At 46.3% G+C, this 19,552-nt stretch overlaps 2 protein-coding genes across 2 annotated transcripts; one reads left to right on the top strand and one right to left on the bottom strand.

Moving 5' to 3' along the window:
- Positions 1–520: 520 nt before the first annotated feature.
- LOC307234718 (cilia- and flagella-associated protein 45-like) lies at positions 521–15,627 on the bottom strand (the record flags this gene model as incomplete). The annotated part of the gene is made up of 13 exons (XM_080006579.1): positions 521–709; positions 1,032–1,256; positions 6,573–6,766; positions 6,874–6,987; positions 7,297–7,443; positions 7,941–8,070; positions 9,184–9,362; positions 12,122–12,292; positions 13,450–13,594; positions 13,815–13,948; positions 14,087–14,230; positions 15,284–15,454; positions 15,535–15,627. 13 exons carry the CDS (start codon positions 15,625–15,627, stop codon positions 634–636), a joined length of 1,923 nt encoding a protein of 640 aa, XP_079862705.1. The 3' UTR covers positions 521–633.
- Positions 15,190–19,386, top strand: slc37a4a (solute carrier family 37 member 4a). The gene is made up of 8 exons (XM_080007080.1): positions 15,190–15,822; positions 16,420–16,652; positions 17,155–17,398; positions 17,832–17,990; positions 18,231–18,316; positions 18,621–18,734; positions 18,820–18,958; positions 19,092–19,386. The coding sequence occupies exons 1-8, from the start codon at positions 15,675–15,677 to the stop codon at positions 19,256–19,258; spliced, it is 1,290 nt and encodes a 429-aa protein (XP_079863206.1). The 5' UTR covers positions 15,190–15,674; the 3' UTR covers positions 19,259–19,386.
- Positions 19,387–19,552: the final 166 nt, after the last annotated feature.

The raw sequence follows: 19,552 nt of genomic DNA, 5'->3' as shown, positions 1-19,552 counted from the left end.
CAAATAGTGACCGGGGCCTTTATTTACCACAATTACAGATGATACCAGGCCTTCATTGGAAGCAGGCTTATATTAGAGGCAGGCTTTTATATGTAATTCCCTCTGTTTAAAAAGTATATCCGATCATATTTTAGTATGAATTTCAAATCAAACTTCCATCTATGTGCCATGCCATGCAAACACATGTATGGTGAAAAAAGAACGCTAGTAGCCGCCCTGAAAGACGCAGTTGTAGTGGTAGCCAATGGGGGAATAACAGTTTTTCCAAGGTCGCCTTGAACGCACCACTTCCTGCTTGGAGCGCTGGAGAGCGAGAGCGCTTAGAGAGAGGCATTTGCCCCAAGAAGCGATCTGCGACGCAGCAGTAGGACATGGAGTAAATTAGATACATCTACAATAACAACACACTTTTTACTTGCTTTGTTTGGGAGCGGAGCTCCACACCAGAACAGTTACGCAACTCCGATCAGTTTTTCCCCTGGTCTGTATTTGAGACAGGCTTGTATTTGTTTGTGTAGACCACGACCCGGCATTTATGAGAGGCGCAGTTTTTATTTGACTACCGGTTTATATTTAAGGAAATACAATATATTTATATGCTTGTGGCCACAGTGATTGAGTCAAGCCGACAGACTAGTGAATCAGAGAGGGCAACGCATGGACCTTCCTCTCCACTTCGTTGCAGTACTTTTCAGGGAGTCCGGCGGCCCTACAGACACAAAACTTAGCTTTAGTTGGTGTACATGCACACAATGGAACCTTTAGTGCTCAATACCAGTTGGAAGCCTCAGATCTGTTTCAGATCAGTTTAAAAAAAAAAAGTAGCTGTTGCTACAATGCCTGTCAAAATCTATTTGATTTAAGGGTTGTATAGGCTCTGTATAGTTTACAATACAATCCAGTCTAGTTTATATTTTCAGAGCTGGGAGCAACTGTTAAATAAATGTCTCCAAATGTTTTGTAGGTGTAAAAAAAGAAACAAACAAAAAGAAGGAAATATACTGGCAATTTGACGATAGGCCTGTACTTACTTGAGTTCCTTCAGCTTCTTCTCCTTGATTTCACCAAGGCGGAGGCGTCTCTGGCGGGCCTCCTCAGCCAAATGGTCTTTTTCCTTGAATATCTCCCGACGCTGAGCCACCGCCAGCAGCTGCCGCTCCCTCACCTGCTGCCTGATGCCGTCTGCGTGGTGCAGTGCAGTCTGACGCTGCTTCTCCTCTTCCTCCTTCAGCTTGGCGATGGCCTCCTGCTGCGCCCTGAGTCATAGAGAGAGAGAGAGAGAGAGAGAGAGAGAGAGAGAGAGAGAGAGAGAGAGAGAGAGAGAGAGAGAGAGAGAGAGAGAGAGAGAGAGAGAGAGAGAGAGAGAGAGAGAGAGAGAGAGAGAGAGAGAGAGAGAGAGAGAGAGAGAGGATTTGAAAAGATGTTGGAATGATGGGCTTTGACCACCCTGACGCACCATGCACCCCATGGTCCCCACGTGATGTGCCCACTTAAGAGTAGAAGAAATGACACCACCACCCCAGGTTTGGCAAAGATGCCTTTGGAAAGAACCAAGGCGATACCAACGTAAAGAAAAGGAAGTGACCCCTCCCGGGGATGTCGTCCTAGAGCCGACACCAAGCATGGGCAAGGCTGAGAGGAGTGCAAAGACCAGAGCTCAGACAAAGAAGGAAGGAGACAAGCCCGTTGGAAGCAGCAGGAGAGAACGAGATTGTCAGCTGCCCTATTTAAAGGGAGCACCCGACGTTGCAGCAGCTCTCCTCACCGAGGAGGAGAGGGCTGAAATCCTCACTCATCTGTGTGAGGAAATAGGAAGGTCAGAGCGCAGGGAACATTATCAACCTCTTCTACTGGGAGTTACAAATGCCATTGGCAGGTGGCTAGCGAGTGATTCACGGTACAATGCAATGATTGAATAATGAATGATTCATGGATTCACTGTCTCGCGCTGCTGGTAAGAAATGCTTGCAATTGATAGATACACCGTTGTACTGGTTGCAGCTTTCATTACACAGTAGCAGGAGTTGGTTGGGCTTGACGTGCCGAGACAGCTTGTACACTGCCCCTAAGCCTGTCTGGTCTTATGTGGTATGAGACTGTAATCCGAGGGGACTAACAAATCAACTCCAAAGCACACAATTAACTAGAAATGGGGGAAGGTTGGGCTTGGAGTTAGCAACCCAAACCCTTAAAAAAAACATCCACGCTACAGATACATTGATGAAAACCAAAAAATCCCAAAGCCTTGGAAGAGAACACTCTTCAGTTTCCCAAGCTAAAGAGAAAATGGCGATGTACACGGAAAACCCCAAGGAGACGGTGCGTCTGAATCTTCTGACACCTAGTTGATCCACCAACATTGCAACATGGAATGTCAGTAATAGTGGAGGAGATGAGGAGGTCCAGAATATCTCTCCTGTGTCTGTGTGAAACTAGATGGCTCCAGTCAGGGCAGGTTAAACTGGCCAGTGGTGAGTCCATATTGTTCTCTGGGCACCCAGAAGACTCACACCACATACATAGGGAGTAGGGTTCATGCTATCCAAAGAAGCCCAGGGGGCCCCTCATCAGCTGGGAACCCATCAACTCAAGGATTATTACAGTAAAATTTCACACTACGCATAAGAAAATAAACCTTCAAATCATACAGATGATGAAACCAAGGACCACTTCTACAACAAACTACACCACATACTCCAGAACCAGAAGGGAAAGGACATCATGATTTGAACGGGATACATGAACGTGAATATTGGGGGAAACAACAATGGTTATGAGCTGATTATGGGAAAGCAAGGGCAAGGTACCATGAATGACAATGGAGAAAGATTTGCAGCAGTCTGTGCAGACAACAACTTGGTTATCGGAGGTTCAGTTTTCCCCACACAAGGACATCCATAAAGCTACATGGGTTTCCGCCAACCACACAACGGAATATCTGTTTTACCACATCTGCATCACCCTGAAATTTAGGCACTCACTGCTGGATGTCAGAGTGAAAAGGGAAGCTGATGCTGGGTATGACCATCACCTAGTCATAGCTAGGACGCAGCTAAAACGGAAACAAATAAATCCCAGAGAAGGAAGAGTCAAATTCAACGTACAGCAATTTCAAGATATAGACACAGTAGAACTATACCAGGTCAGATATGGAAAGGTCTGAAGACCATATGGAAGAAGACATGTGACGAAGTGGTAGGGAGGAAAAAAAGAAAGCAAACCCCTGGCTATCCACAGAAACATAGAAGAAAGTGAGGGAGAGAAGGGAAAAGGGGAGGTACTAAATATAAGCAAAAGTAGAACAAAAAAGGCACCAGCACAGAAAGAATATGAGGCGGCAAACAAGGCAGTGAATGAAAGTGTCAGAAGGGACAAAAAGTACATTGAGGATCTAGCACAGCAGACAGAGGATGCAGAAGGAAAAAAACAATCTGAAGGGACTGTCCACAAAGAAGCTCACCTGAAAATTCAAACAAGCACAAGTAGACATGAAGGACACAAAGGGTACTAAGAAAGGCACCGAGGAAGATCAACCTCCTTGGTACTGAGAGAGAGCTGCTCAGCAGACAGCACCCTCAAATGACAGCAGCGACTCTTCCAGCTCCAAACCTGCTGGAGATAAACTGCCTAAGAGATAAACTTCCTAAGTTCCACCAAGATGGAAGGCCATTAAGGCCTTGAGAGGTCGGTTAGGCAGAAGGGCCGGATGAGAAACCAACTCAAGCCCTCAAGGCAGACACCGAAACCTCTGCCAGCATGCTTCACCACCTCACGCGGGCTTTCTGGGAGGAAAAAATAATAAAGTCCCATCGGATTGGAGAGATGGCATCATTGTAAAGACTCCCAAGAAGGGAGATCTCAGGGAGTGCAAAAACTACAGAGGAATAATGCTCCTTTGAACACCAGGGAAGGTGCTGAACCGCATTCTACCGGAAAGGCTTCAGAAGGCGGTCGATGAAAGACTGAATGGTAGATCTTGTGGAGACCGAATTGCCACCCTCAGGATTACCATTGAGCAATTCTTAGAATGGAACTCTCCCGTCTATGCCAATTTAATTGATTTTGAAAGGGTATTTGACAGTGTCTATCGTGAGACACTTCGGAAACGAACGGCGCACTCTGGCATCACGCCAAAGTTCGTCAGCATCATCAAGAGCACCTACCAAGGGATGCAGTATTGAGTTCTCCATGAAGGATGCCCGTCAGAGGCCTTTGAGGTCTTGGACTGGCGTGCAGCAGGGACGTTTGCCCTCGCCCTTCTACTTCCTCCTCTACATAGACTGGACCATGAACTAAGTAACCGACAACAGCAGAACCGGCATACAGTTGAGCCTGGCCAAACAGTTAGAGGACCTAGAATTTGCTGATTATATAGCACTGCTTGCACACGCTCACCATCAGATGCGGGACAAATCACACAAATATAAAGAACTACCGCTCGACTTGGGCTCAAGATCAACACACCAAAAACAAAAGTAATGAGAATCAATAACAAGAACAATGCACCAATAATCATGGATCAAAATCAACTAGAGCAGGAAGGCAGTTTTACAAACCTTGGGAGCATCATTACTGTGGACTGAAAAACGGAAGAAGATGTGAAAGCCAGAATAGGAAAAGCCTATGTTCCTTAGCGAATACCAAGGCCTAAGTAACAATTAACAATTAACAATTAGATTTATGGTTTAGATGATGATTTAATGGCTAGGATCTACGTATATAATAATCGAATGATTAGGATGGTGATTTCATGATTTAAGATGATAGAAACTGTAAACTGTATTGTGTTAACTGATTCAATGAAACCTATGAAAAAGAAGCAACCATGGAAAATCTGAAAAAGTGAACAACAGATATTGCATGTAATGTGAGTTCTATGGTGGGTGGAACATGGGTCAGCCATCTTGGGCTCTCTTGTCGGGAGAGATCTAAAATAGAGCATTTTCTGAGTCATTCTCCTATGCCCATAGATGGGCCTGGGGAAGGACATCGAGAGACCAAATTTTTCTTTTTGCAAGTCATTAAAGGCCAAATCGAGCCAAAGCAGTCTCCGGAAAATTAGACACAGAATCCCCCAGCCTAGAGGCTGTTAGCTCTTGAGAATGAGTTTGATGATGGCCACTGAGGTGACTCGACAAAGAGACTGGACAATCTCCTGTGGTTACCAGTTGAGGCATGGACGGAGCCGCTGTACTGCGGGTGACAGGACTGAAGGTACCTGTCCTCCTTGGACGGGGAAACAGGCTGTTCTGGGGATACAGTCAATGGAGCTGTAAAGAGCAAGCTCCTCAGACAAGCAGGGGAAGGAAGTAGGGTATGTTATTTTATTACTTTGGAGCCACGGGGCCGAGACCTGGGTTCTTTGGACGGAGAAACAGGGTTTTGTTTTTTTTAGAACGCTGTGTGTGTGCTTGGCCAGGGCAACTCTGTTCTCGCTGAATTTGATTAAATCAGAAAGGAGTAGGTACAGTTTATTATTTTACTGAACTTTAAATTATTATTAAACCTTTTACTTTTGTTCTTATTTTTATTATTCTAACCCTACTGAATGGTATTGATTGATTGCTCCACTGTAATGCTTATACTAAATAAATGTTATTCTTGCATTTAAAGTAAAATGTTTATAGTAATCTATTATGGAAAGAACACAGTCACTGAAGTATTGATAATCCTCCTTGTTTACTGTAGGACAAAAGGTAGGAAACTGCGCATGATAGGATCTAGTCTAGCCTCCCATATTAAGAGCATCTCCTTGAGGCAACAGTATACTTTCCTCTAAATAAATTCCCATCAACCACACTAACTTGCACTCAATTAGAGAAGAGCTGTCGTAACTGAAGTGGCTTTCGAGTTGCATCCTGTTCAGCTATACCCCACTTATGGGGTATAGCTGAAGGTGAAACAGGGGAGGCTTCAGGATGTAGACAGTTAGCAGCTAGCATGAGTATTTTTAGAATCCTGTTGAGTTGCAGTGCCTTGAACGCGTTTAGTTGCAGTGCCTTGCAGGCTAACAATCTCACCACATTTTAGTATTTTTAGCGCTTATAGAGCTTATTATGCATAATCACCGGGTGTCATGACATTTCACTGCATATATGTATGACCGTATGTATGTCTGGACAAATAATCTCTTGAACTTGAACTTACCCATTATTGGTGGTATAACCTGCACAAATATAATGAATGGATGATCACAAAGCGGCCACTCCACAAACTCATCTCACTCTACCACCCGACCAGAAGTTTTAGAACATTGGCATATCGGCGATGCGAACATTCTGTTACTTACGGTATATTTTTGTTGGTTTTTCGTTAAATCCTGCTCCAAATGTGGATCGATATGGATCAAACTTGAACCACGAGATGTCTGAGACATCGCCGTTCTGACAAGACCTCAACAATGTTCGAGGAATATTGTGATGTTTATATCCATAAACAGTGGTTGAAATTAAACAAACAAAATCTTCTCTCCTCTCTGCCCTCTCTGTCATTTGGAATATACATTTTTTTTTTTGGATTTCCCTTGAACTCGTGAACATAATAAAGTGAAGTAATGACTAGTGAGCGCTTACTTCTGCACCCTGTCAAATTCCGCCCTCTCCCGTCCGGCCTCGATGGAGAGGAAGTGCTCTTTGTGGATGACCTGCTCCAGGCGACCAGCCTTCAGCTTTGCTTCCTCCTGCGTCTTCTTCTCTGCCTGCTCCTTCTCTTTCCTCCTCCACTCTCTCTCCGCTGCTTCCTGGTTCCTCCGAGCACGGAGTTCATCCTTGTCAGGGCCAACAGAGATAAGAATGTTAGCGATTAAGTAAAACGAGTGCCCTGTGTAGGAATTTAAGGCCTGTGTAGGTTTTGTTACTGCATTTGCAGCTTCACCTGCTCCGCCTTGTAGTCCCTATCTCTCTCCTGCAGGGCTCTCAGCCGGGTCACCTCCACCTCCTTTTCCCTCTTCAACCTCCTCTGTTCCAACTCGTATTCTGCCTCTCGCTCCTGGAACCGACACAGAGAGGTCAACCATCCGGCAGAAGACTGCTCACCATCAAAAGAAAAAAGTACTTTGACAGGGCAAAATGATGATTATAAGGATGGAGGGCATCAGGAACGTGAACTTATTTATGATTTTTGAACTGAACTATCTGTCAGGAGAGTGACTTACTGTGAAGGTAAAACGTGAATACATTTCCATGTATTCAAGTTTTCAGCATTTCTCCCACACGCTGCGTCATAAGACTAACATATGGAAATCCCAGCTCAAGTCATTATGGGGCTTTTCGGGGAAAAACGTGTTCTCCATCTCACCATTTTCTTGCGGTTGTATTCCATGGCCTTAACGTCAGCCAGCCTCTCTTCCTCCTTTTTCTCCTCTTTTGCCTGCAGGGTCTCAGTGTTGATGCGCATTATCTCCTGCTGCAGAAGCGTCTGTTCCTCCCTCCTCCTCTCCAGGGCCTGGAGGAAGACCAGTCAGTGCAGAAACATCCTCGTACGTATGCAAAACACTCCATTATGATGGGTGATCGCTCTCTAATGCACATATCTATACGGTATGTTTGAGTTGCCATGAACAAGTGCCATGTTGTCTCCTCAGTTCATCATGGGATGTTTGACGCTCAGATACTTACAGATTATACAGATTACTTTGAGCTAAAGAGCTAATTCTGATAGAATTGCTCAGCAAAACTTATCCACATACAGTATGGGTACAAATTAGAGATATTCACGGGACTACCCGAAGCCTGACCCGGGACCTGAATGGGTTTGGGTCCACATTTCATCATGGCCAAATGGGACCAGGACCCATTCTATTACCTTGGGTCTCGAGCCTGTGTGATATTATGCGTAATACTCAAGGCTGGGGATCCAATCAGATTCAGGTCTGAATTATGGATCAATGAAAACCTCTAGAACAAAAAAACAGAACCAATATTCTTCTGACCCATTCCTACCTCCAGTTCCTCCTGCTGCATCCTTTCAAGGCTTTGCAGCAATTGTTGTCCCTCCTGCTCCTTCAGCTCGTCTTCCAGCAGCTTCTCCTCCAGACGCTTCTCAATTTGGTCGATAATCTCCTCCTTCCCACTGGAATAAACACACACCCACCAGACTTGGTTAACCTCAAATTCAGCACAGGGTAGTCTGGCACGTTCTGAAGGGCAGCCTGGCGACCATACTGGACCCTTTCCACAGAGGTTTCATGGCGGGGTAAACACAGGTCGAGCTTGTGGCGTTGACATTGGGTTTTTCAGTATACCTCTGTGAAAAGGGTCCATTGCACTGTTTTGAATTAACCACCCATTTCAAAAAATCTTGAGTGGGAGGCTGGCTGAGAAGTACACACCCTCCACCTTCCTAAGGCTTCCATTCTGTCAAGCGCTTCTGTGGGGAAGATATATTCCCACCACTGCCTCCCCTCTCTGACTCTAATACCCCTTTCCCAGAGCGTAAAAAAACCCGGCAACACCCGTTAACAATCTGCATTTGTGACCAGTGGGAAAGGAAAAACCTGGGTCTCAGTCCCAGGTCAAATGACCCGGCAACAGCTCCGCCTCAGATCGTTGAACAGGACACCTGGGTCGACCCACTAATTTTAGCCCCTTTACTTGTGCGATGCGATGCGCGTTGGAGTTCCCGACACTGGCGCATACATAGACACGAATATCTGTGTATCATTCAACAATTTCATATCCCATTTAGAATCCAAAATCAGAAGTTATTGACTTTTTTCCCCGCATGGAGGACCATGAAATGTTGCGAGTCTGGGGATTGCACTGGGAGCACAGCAGAGAACCCCCACGCTCCCCGGTTCCTGCCCCCTGCCGCCGAAGGACCGGTGCACACACTGGCAGCATGGAGTATCCTTGCTGCTTCTACTGTAGAGTTGGGTCGTTCATGAAGATCTGATTCTTTTGAACGACTCAAAATACTTTTTTTTTTTCTCCAATTTTTACAGATTTTTGTTGTTTAAGTTACTGCCCCCTCTACTATTTTATTGCCAATCACCCAGGAACCATGACACGCCCCTTTTCCGGCCTGTTTGTGAGGTCGAATGTGACGCACATGAAAAATCCGGCGTTTCTCCTGGCAATGGGAAAGGTGTCACTCGACTATTTTTCGTAGGTCAAACCCGGGTCAACCCGCTAATTTTGGTGTGAAAACAGCATAATATTGTATAGGTTTGTAGACGCCCTCTACCGGATCCTCTGCTGTTTGCGTAGCTTATCAATCTGCTCCTGGGTCTCTATGGCCCTGCGACGGTCCAGCTCCATCATGGCGTCCAGGCGCCGCTCTTCCTCCATCAGCTCTTGCTGTATCTGTCTCCTCTCGAGTATCTGAGCGTCACGCATGGCATGGCACTGGGCGCCCATGATGAGCTGAGGGGACAACACACAGGTACACATGGGTGTGGGGGGCAAGTTTCAAGATTCAAGATTTTATTTGTCATATACATACTTTCATACATATATGCAGTGAAATGTAATGCAACGCACCCGGTGATAGCACACAATATGTCCTAGGAAAAAATAAAAAACAAAATAAAAAGTAGAAAATTCCTTTCTAATAGACCGACTAACTGACTCCTAAAACGTAATACAGTAAGTGGAATACTTATAGAATAAGATAAAAATATATAGAATAAAATACAATAAAAATAAATTGAAATAAAATGGAATAGATAGAAGGAATATGCCTATGTATATACAGATATGTGCATTTAAAGTGGCATGTGAATTAAAGTGGCATGTGAATGTGAATAGTGTGAGGTAGTGTTTGGGATAATACAGCACAGTATACAACAGTACAGCGCAGCAATACGGCATCACGAACAACCCTGAACAGTGACACAGTAGGTGGTACAGTATGCTACATACAGTACAATAGGTAGTGGAGCCTAGTGTATGGCTCAGTTAGGACCCCTGGTGAGGTCAGCGTTGACAGTTCTAATGGCTTGAGGGAAAAAACTCAGTCTCAGTCTCTCTGTTCTCGCTGTGTGACTGCGGAGGCGCTTGCCTGACCGCAGCAGCTGAAACAGTCCATTGTTGGGGTGATGAGGATCCTTCATGATCCTACGGGCTCTGCTACTACACCTCCGGGTGTATAACTCCTGCAAGGGGGGGAGGGTAGTTCCAGTGGTACGTTCGGCTGAACGCACCACCCTCTGCAGGGCCCGCCTGTCCTGGGCAGTACAGTTCCCAAACCAGGCAGTGATGTTGCCTGTCAGGATGCTCTCCACTGCTCCAGAGTAGAAGGACTTGAGGATCCTCACCGAGACCCGGAATTTCCTCAGCTGCCTGAGGTGGTAGAGACGCTGCCTCGCCTTCCTCACCAGAGTGTCTGTGTGAACAGTCCATGTTAAGTCCTCTGTGATGTGGAATCCCAGATATCTGAAGCTGCTCACCCTATCGACAGAAGTCCCATTAATCCACAAGGGCGCGTGCGTCCTCGATTGTGATCCACGCCTAAAGTCCACAATCAGCTCCTTGGTTTTGCTGACGTTCAGGTGTAGGCTGTTGTCCTGGCACCAGAGTGACAGGTCAGCCACCTCCTCGCGGTAGGCCTTCTCATCGCAGTCGGTGATCAGGCCCACGACCACGGTGTCGTCAGCAAACTTGATGATGGTGTTGGAGCTGGACCTGGCCACACAGTCATGTGTGTACAGGGAGTACAGTAGGGGGCTGAGGACGCAGCCCTGGGGGAATCCTGTATTCAGGGTGAGGGAGCTTGACATGTACTTCCCCACCTACACCACCTGGGGGCGGCCTGTGAGGAAGTCCAGGATCCAGGTGCACAGCGGAGCATTCAATCCGAGCTCCATCAGCTTGACAGCCAGTCTGGTGGGAACTATGGTGTTGAAAGCTGAACTATAATCGATGAACAGCATTCTCACATAGGCCCCCTTCTGGCCATCCAGGTGCGTGAGCGTGGTGTGCAGTACCTGGGAGACCGCGTCATCCGTGGATCTGTTCTGCCGGTACGCGAACTGCAACGGGTCCAAGGTGCGGGGAAGGGAGGCGCAGATGTAATCCTTAATCAGCCTCTCGAAACACTTCATGACCACCGAGGTGAGGGCCACCGGACGGTAGTCATTCAGGCAGGTTGGAGAGGCGATCTTCGGGACAGGAACGACGGTGGACCTCTTGAAGCAGGATGGGACCACTGATTCAGCCAGGGAGATGTTGAATATTGTGGTGAACACCGGAGCTAGCTGGTTAGCACAGGTCTTCAGTACTCGCCCAGATATGCCGTCTGGGCCCGCAGCTTTCCTGGTGTTCACCTGCATCAAAGCCCTCCTGACCTCGTGCACGGACACTGAGAGTGCGCGCTCATCCCCAGCGGTGTAACTCCAATTAGCCGGCGAGCTAGCGGTGTTTCTGCCAGACTCGAACCGCGCATAAAAGGAGTTCAGTTGGTTGGCCAGGGAGGCGTCCACACTCGTGGCTGGGGAGGAGCTGCTCTTGTAGTTTGTTATTGTTCGCAGCCCCTCCCACAAGCGTCTTGTGTCCCCCCGCTCCATCTGTAGCTCCACTGTCTCTCTGTACGTCCGTTTGGCGTCCCTCACCGCCCTCCGCAGATTGTACGACGCCGCTTTGTAATTGTCCATGTTACCAGATACAAGACCGTCGTTGTAAGCGGCTGTGCACGCATTCAGAGCGCAGTGGATGGATTTAGCAACGGTTTACGGGCCTTGGGACAACCGACACAAATTACAGTTTTCCGAGTTCCCATGACACGCACCAATGGAGTCGAGAGCGCATCGTAGCATGCACCGCGTCCTATGTGAAAGCCCCCCCCAGAGTCACACTATGCACATACTGTATACACCAAAATGGATAATGATGTCACAAAGTGCCCCGTTCCACTACCCCCGAACTCTAGATTTTTTTTCAAACTCCTCCTACAGATATAGTTGGATGTGGATAAAACTTGGACCACAGCATGTGGTGGACTGCCCCAAAGACAAATCTTTGAATTTGTGTCCATGAATTTGACGGTTTCTGAGTGCCGGTGCTTCGGCGGGTGATACCAAAAACAATACGGTTGCCGCCCTTCAGACTGGACCCCTAATTATACAAAATAAACAAACAAACACATATTTTTGCTCCGGACCCCAGTTTGAGCCCCTCTGCACTACCTCATTGACCCTCTTGATCTCCTCTTCCTTCTCCATCCTCATGGCGTTGGCCCGCTCCAGCAGATACTGAGCTCGTTCCCGCGCTTCGGCGTCTAGCTCGCTCAGGGCCTGGTTCTTCTTACGGGACCTTTCTATCTGATGAAACTGCTCCTTCCTTTGCTCCGCTGCCTCCTGTGGGGTCGCATAGTGGGTGGAGAAAATGAGGATATAGTCCTGATTTGAATGGTGCGGAGTTCTCTAAGCAAGCCTGTTCCATTTCATTCCTGGAATATCTTCATAGACTAAACTTGTTAAGGATTACAATTAAGATGTAGCCAAGTTTAAATGTAGAACTACCAATTATAGTTAAGTTCAATAAGTTATTAGAATATGTATTTTAGAGAGCCATGAGTTGCATATTGTGCTACTTTTAGAGAATGGAGTCGCAGTACAAAGGTCGTAGTGCTGCTTGATGGGGTTCTTGGAGAACCCAGACTGTTTGTTTCCCAAACTTATAGAAGTCTGCAAGCTCTGCACCTTATAAATGATGAACATCTTGACAAATCCATGTTGCGGGAATGTGTTCCCACAATGTGGGAAACAAGTAGACTACTAGGTGGAATACAATGTCCAAATGTGTTCAAATATTTGAACACATTTGGAGATTGTATTCGTTGAAGAGCCCATTCCACCAAGAGCTAATTCCCATGGAACTGAGATGCACTTGGCACCAAAGTGATCCTGGAATCATTACAACATTATAATTAGTATGGATTAGTAATATTATGATTTTAGCAATCTGGTGGTCACACCTCACCACTGTCAGTGTTCTTTCTGGCATTACAAAATCAAATTAAAGGATTTTTGAAGCACTTTTTTCATCAAAGTATATAAGTATATATATTATATCTATTTATCTTTTATTAATCTCATTGTCATCTACTATTATAAGTGTCTATTTCTAGCCATGCTGGATTAAAATTACATTTCCCTGGCATAGTCAGTCGTAAAAACGTTTCTAGGTTAAATGTATATTACTTTACTATATAATATCACAGGTTTTCAATTAATGTGTTTTTCCAACTACTTTTCAAGCACTTCAGCACAAAAGGGGCTATTTTCACAGTATTCCAGGACTTTCATTTCTAAAGATAAAATTCAAGATCTTGAAGCACTTCAATGACCGGGTAAGAACCCTTCATTGTAAAACCTGGTCAGTGCAGTCCCAGTATTAGGCAGAATGTAGTCTTAAACTAGCATTTTGGTTGTCTTGCTTGTTAACTGTAGGCCAACAGTAAACAGGCAGCGCTGCAACCCAAAGTAGTGGTGCAGGTGATGACTGTTCTCACCAAGACGGCTTCCTTCCTTTTCTGCAGGGCCTCCATCTTGGCCTCCCTCTCTTCCTTGGTGGGAACCCGGGATGCCATGGTCAACCGTTCAATCTCTACTGGTGATAGGATGACGGACAGTCCGGAAGGATCCTTGCTTGGGACCCTGTCAAGAAGATGGGGAGTGAAATAGCTTTATAAGTCGATTTATGACTGCGTCACACTATAGCGAGGGGTATGACAACATATGCTGGCACATGCTTTGAGTATTTCAAAGGTTTTGGGGTTGGAAGCAGACATATTTCGGCATTGTTTGACGAATAAAGTATTAGATTATTTGAAGCATTGACATAGGCTTCATATAGGCTTGAGTTTTTATTGCCTACTTGAGGTCACGGATGAGGTCCTTGGTGATGATGCGAATTGTCTCTGCTGGCCGGGTTCTCTGGGCAGGAGCTGAGTGGGACTTTTCCCTGGCCTGGATTTGAGACTCTGACTGCTTGGTGTTCGGGGGCGACTGCTACAGAAAGACACGTCTCTCATCGGAGGCGTGCGTAGACCTGACACAGGACTCTGTCTGGCAGAGTCCTGTGTCAGGGCTAGGACGCACACAGGCACACAGCTCCAATATATCTGCGGGCGTTTAATAAACACCTACTAATTTAGCTGTCCCAAACAGGCTCTCGTCCACATAGGAAGTCAAGCCTCGGGTGCGGTAGCGACGGGTTTTGGAGCTCCCACTGCTCCGTGAAGAACCGGTTCTCGTGCCCTGTGGATTAAAATGTAGGCTACTGCAGCTGCACTAGTGGGTGGAATTGTGGAAGAGAATTTCTTGAATCCTCATACTTACCATAATCCTACTGGTGTGTACCCAGTAATGATGACAAATGGAAGCTATACCATAATAAAGGCCAATTCCAGGGAAGGAGAGCTCTAGTCCTCTCTGGATTCACTCATTTAATGGGCCCCCTTGTGTTTGTTGTTCGGTTACCATGGGAACAAAATGACTGGAAGACGGACCTCCACGGCCACCGTCCTCTCACTTCCACTTTCCAGTGGGTTGTTGTCAAACGAGGAATCCAATATTGCATGTTAAGTGTCCACACAGCCCCGGTATACATGTTAAAAGAAACCCCAAACATTAAAGAGAACAGCTGCCTACAGGTAGTTCCGGTGGAGGGAGTTCCTGATCGGAAGAGGGGTACAAAACTGAGCAGTCTCATTCAGCTTACTCGGTCTCATTCAAGTCAATGACAAAATGCTTGTTTCCTTTCGTCTTCCACTGAGTCTCTGTTAACTTTTCTGGTATTCTGACATTAAATGCAATGCACATCCATTGTTCTCTGCCATACAGGCTGTTGCCAAGTTTTATATACCGATGAAAAGCGGTTAAAAAGCCATTCGTCTAAACCCGCTGAAACGCTTAAAGCTAACGAAACAAGGTCGCGCAATGTGACGTCACGTTTCCGCAGAGCTAGCTCCCGTAGTTAACTTTGTGTGGTGTTGAGCACATCACCTCAGTGTACAATGAAATATTATGCGGCCGCGCCGTTTGAACGTTTCGCGAATAAAACCTGCTGCATTTTATTGACGCTGCCCTCGTAAAACTCAAACCCTCAAATGAGCGGCAATTTGAGAATTCCAAATTGGAATTCCGTGGCAGATCGCTGGGGGCGCGTTGGGGGGGGCGGCGCCCACCGACGGATCACGCCCACTGACACCGAGACTAAAATGAACTTTGCCTCACCTGCACACTAGGCAGCGGGCCGCCGTGTTTGGTTTTTTTTTTGCAAAAAAACACGGATAAAACATCGCAGAAAGGGAAAGGCCGAGATCAGCCACGCTGACTCCGAACTTCGTCAAAGGCGCCGGCGGACTGTGTCCATGCGCTGGACCCCCTCTGCAGCGCCCATCTGGTAAACATGTGGGAAGAGCGAACTCTGCAGATGAAGCGAGGCAAGGGATTCATTCGAGGTTGTTGCTGGGTCGGGGGAGGAAGGTAATGCGGCTGCCCCGCCTCTGCCGACTACAGGGGGGAGATCGGTGCGGGGAGTTGACAGAAGTTGACCATTAACTTCAGCTATCGATCGCTTCAACACCGGTGACTTTCTTGAACTGCGGATCCCGGTGCAAAAGGGCACTGTCGGTGTAGCTGGCAGCAGACCCGCCGGACGACAGGACCTGGCTGACTCGTGCCATTGTTTCCCCCAAATATAAAGCTTTAAACGGTGGATTAAAGTGCAGCCATGGCCTCGGCAGGGTATGGATACTACCGCGGCACGATATTCCTGGCCATGTTCGTTGGCTACACGCTGTACTACTTCAACAGGAAGACCTTTTCCTTTGTGATGCCCGCCATAATGCAAGAGATTACAATGGACAAAGATGACCTGGGTATGAGGGATTTGCTTTACACACATATTGTCATTGATTTGCAAACGCCTCTCAGAAGTGTAATTGTGTAGGCAGTTGGCATTGGCCTACTTTTCAGTGCAACTTTAACTTGTGCATGCAATTACATATTTGACTGTGTTGGCCACTCTCAAAATGTTAAGATTGTTTCATGTGGTTAAAAAAAAAAAAAAAAAAAAGGTATATTCGTATTTTTCATTCGGTTTCATGTGCAGACTATAGGCTGCCCTGCAGGGACCTGTTATGATAAAATGACCTGTCCATCTGCTAGAAGATGGCAGCTGCCTGATGTCAATGTTCAAGTTCAAGAGATTATTTGTCACATACATATACATACAATGTGTCCAACTCCACACACAATAAGTGTTTCCTCACCCTTTCCCTTCTGTAAAACGTGTTAACGTTTTAACCTTTTTGCTGTGTGGAGTGACTTGAAGGCATCTTGAGGGCTCAAGGCCACCGAGGCACGGTCACCTTCATCTGCTAACAGGGCGACACCTCTTAATTGGGTCTGCCACCACCGTTTTTTTTTTTTTTTTTTTTTTTTTTGTTTGTTTTTTATCTCTCCCTCAATGTCAGGTATGATCACCAGCAGTCAGTCTCTGGCCTACGCCATCAGTAAGTTCATCAGCGGCGTGCTGTCGGACCAGATCAGCGCCCGCTGGCTCTTCTCCATCGGCCTGTTCATGGTGGGAGGCATCAATGTGGCCTTCTCCTGGTCCTCCACAGTCGCCGTCTTCTCTGGACTCTGGTTCCTCAATGGCCTTGGCCAGGGCCTGGGCTGGCCTCCCTGCGGCAGGGTGCTGCGGAAGGTGCGTCGTGTGTGGTCGATCCTACTTTTACCCGAGTCATGTTTACAAAGAAATTATGCAAAGGTTATGATCTGGTGATAAGATAAACCGGTCGTGGTCCCCCTCAAGCTACAGCAAAGTGGTGTTTGGGACAACCATGCACACACAAGAAAAACATCTCTTATCTCATAATTAAGACAGAGGGACAGTAAACGTGGCAGGTCTGTTTAGATAATAAGAGGCATAAACTCCAATGCAAGACCTTAGTGAGTGAGGAATGTTGATAAACACCACCGCTGACGAGGTGTTCAGGTTGCCCATTGCCCCGTTCTGCACGGTGCCATCTTTTCCTTATTTGACCTTGTAGAGTTCTTCATTGTAATATGAGACTGTCACTCAACTGTCTCACAATCCTTTGCCTCTTTCGGTTCAGAACTCTGCACTTGTTAAATGATTTTGCCCTTCGTGTCCAGGAGCGTCCGGCTGCTAATCTCATGTCCGTGTTTCCCTTCTCTCCTGTCAGTGGTTCGAGCCCTCTCAGTTTGGGACGTGGTGGGCCATTCTCTCCTGCAGCATGAATCTGGCCGGTAGCCTGGGTCCCATTATCGCCACGGTGATGGCCCAGACCTACAGCTGGAGGGCTATCATGTTAACCTCGGGGATGACTTGTGTGGCGGTTTCCTTTGTTTGCCTCCTGCTCATTAAGAATGAGCCCAAGGACGTGGGGCTGCCCAATATCGAGTCTGCAGCCAAGAAGAGCAAAGCGGGTGAGAAGGACCTTTAAAAAAAATTCCTACCTGCACTTGATTATTATAGGACATTTCAGAGCAGATTCTAACGGTTCGTAACTTGGTCGTTAACCAGTTGGACAGTTATTTAATCACAAAGTCCTAAAAAGATGGGGGCCTTACTACAGCAGCCTACAGCAGCTGTGCACAGTATAGGAAGTATTTGTGTGCGTGTCTTTCTGCTTGTGCCACTTTTTTTTCCCCGAAGGGTTAGGGACACTGTGGACTATGTACCCCACATGCCACTTGCATGAACAGAATGTAGTCCATGCACAGGACACGTGTTGACATACCAGACGCTCGCATACAACGGCGTCTGCCCATTGCAGAGTTACATCTACTGTCCTATAATAACCCCAGCCCCATAAAATAGTTTTCTAAATCTGTGACCCCTCCCCACCGCCTGTCTCAGGCGTGTCCAGTGACGAGTGCACCCTGAAGGAGTTCCTGCTGTCGCCCTACCTGTGGCTGCTGTCTGTGTCCTACCTGGTGGTGTTCGGGGTGAAGACGGCTTGCACCGACTGGTGCCAGCTCTTTCTCATCCAGGACAAGGGCCAGTCCACTCTCATGGGTATGGAGTGCAGAGAGGCGAGGGACCTCTCAAGAGTCATCCCAACAAACTTAGGGCTATGGGGTGTTGATTTTTGGCCAATACAATAACTTGGTATTGCCATCGATGAACTTTGCTTGTCTATAGTGGCTGTAATCTCTGATAATCTTACTACATACTGGATGGGCAATGAACAATCAAATCTATTTCCATATTTATGCCGTAACATGCGGCGTGAATTACTTCATGCCTTTCCCATAGGCAGCTCATACATGAGTGCTCTGGAGCTCGGTGGCCTGATGGGTAGTCTAGCAGCAGGATACTTCTCTGACAAGGCCGTTGCCAAGGTGGGTTGATCAGTTTAAATACCTTAATTTAAGGCAAACCGTAAAAATAGATTTTCAGACCTCCTTTATTTAGATGTCAACAATTTCCAAAATTGGCACCTCACTTGTTCCAGGGTGCAAAATCTGTCTTCATTTCTCTTTTGTGACTGAACTGGATTTTTTTTCTTTTGGTAGTAATGCAATAATACCCAATGTTATATACTCTATTTCACCTGCATATGAACCTCATTTAACTCTTTTTTTTAACATTCTGATACAGTATCTTAACCCAAACCACAACTCGGTTTTCTGTTTCTTTGTGCAGCAAGGCATGAGAAGCCACGGCAACCCCCGTCATTTCATCCTGATCTCCATGATGGCTGGAATGTTTGTGTCCATGTACCTCTTTAGAGTGACTGTCACTCCTGACAGCCCTAAGGTATTCCTCATGCTGGAAAGTGGTTAAGTAAAAGAAAAAATGTATACCTGTTTTTTCATTGTCTTTTTACTTCCTCCATTTGTAGATGTGGATTCTCAGCTTGGGTGCTGCTTTCGGTTTCTCATCTTATGGACCAATCGCATTATTTGGGGTCATTGCAAATGAGAGTGCTCCGTCCAACTACTGTGGGACATCACATGCCATTGTTGCCCTAATGGCCAACAGTAAGTGGATCCAGATCAGTTTCTATAAAATATTCACAGTTTCTTGAATTACAAGTGACCATATGCTTCTCTTTCCTGTAATGTTTCACAACCGGACCCATGAATGACTGAACTCATTTGTACCCCCCCCTAGTTGGTGGCTTTTTGTCTGGTCTGCCGTTCAGCACCATTGCCAAGCACCATGGTTGGGAAATGGCATTCTGGGTAGCAGAGGTTGTCTGTCTCATGACCGCTGTTGGGTACTTTTTGTTACGCAACATCAGAACCAAGATGGGTCAGGTTTCAAAGAAGGCTGACTAATCATAATCCCATGGTCTGCTGGTCCAAAGAGGAGCAATTCATTTAGGATTATTTAGTTGTATTTTTTTATTTTTATTCATTTTATTTCTATGCTACAATATTTTACTGTGTTCGTCTTATAAAGTAGACGCCCGTTGTATTCATGAAAGCTTGTGCTGTATTTTCCTGTTGACAGTGTCTTCATAAAACTATTGTTTTGCAAAGTGCAATTCTTTATATTCAAATAAGCATTTTACACTGCATTCAATGGCAACCCTGAGTAATTTAAATAAGTACTTCAGTCAATCGTTCCAT

The sequence above is a fragment of the Zeus faber genome (assembly GCF_960531495.2).
Source record: "Zeus faber genome assembly, chromosome: 9".
Lineage (NCBI taxonomy): Eukaryota > Metazoa > Chordata > Actinopteri > Zeiformes > Zeidae > Zeus > Zeus faber.
This window is presented reverse-complemented; position numbering and strand designations above follow the sequence as displayed.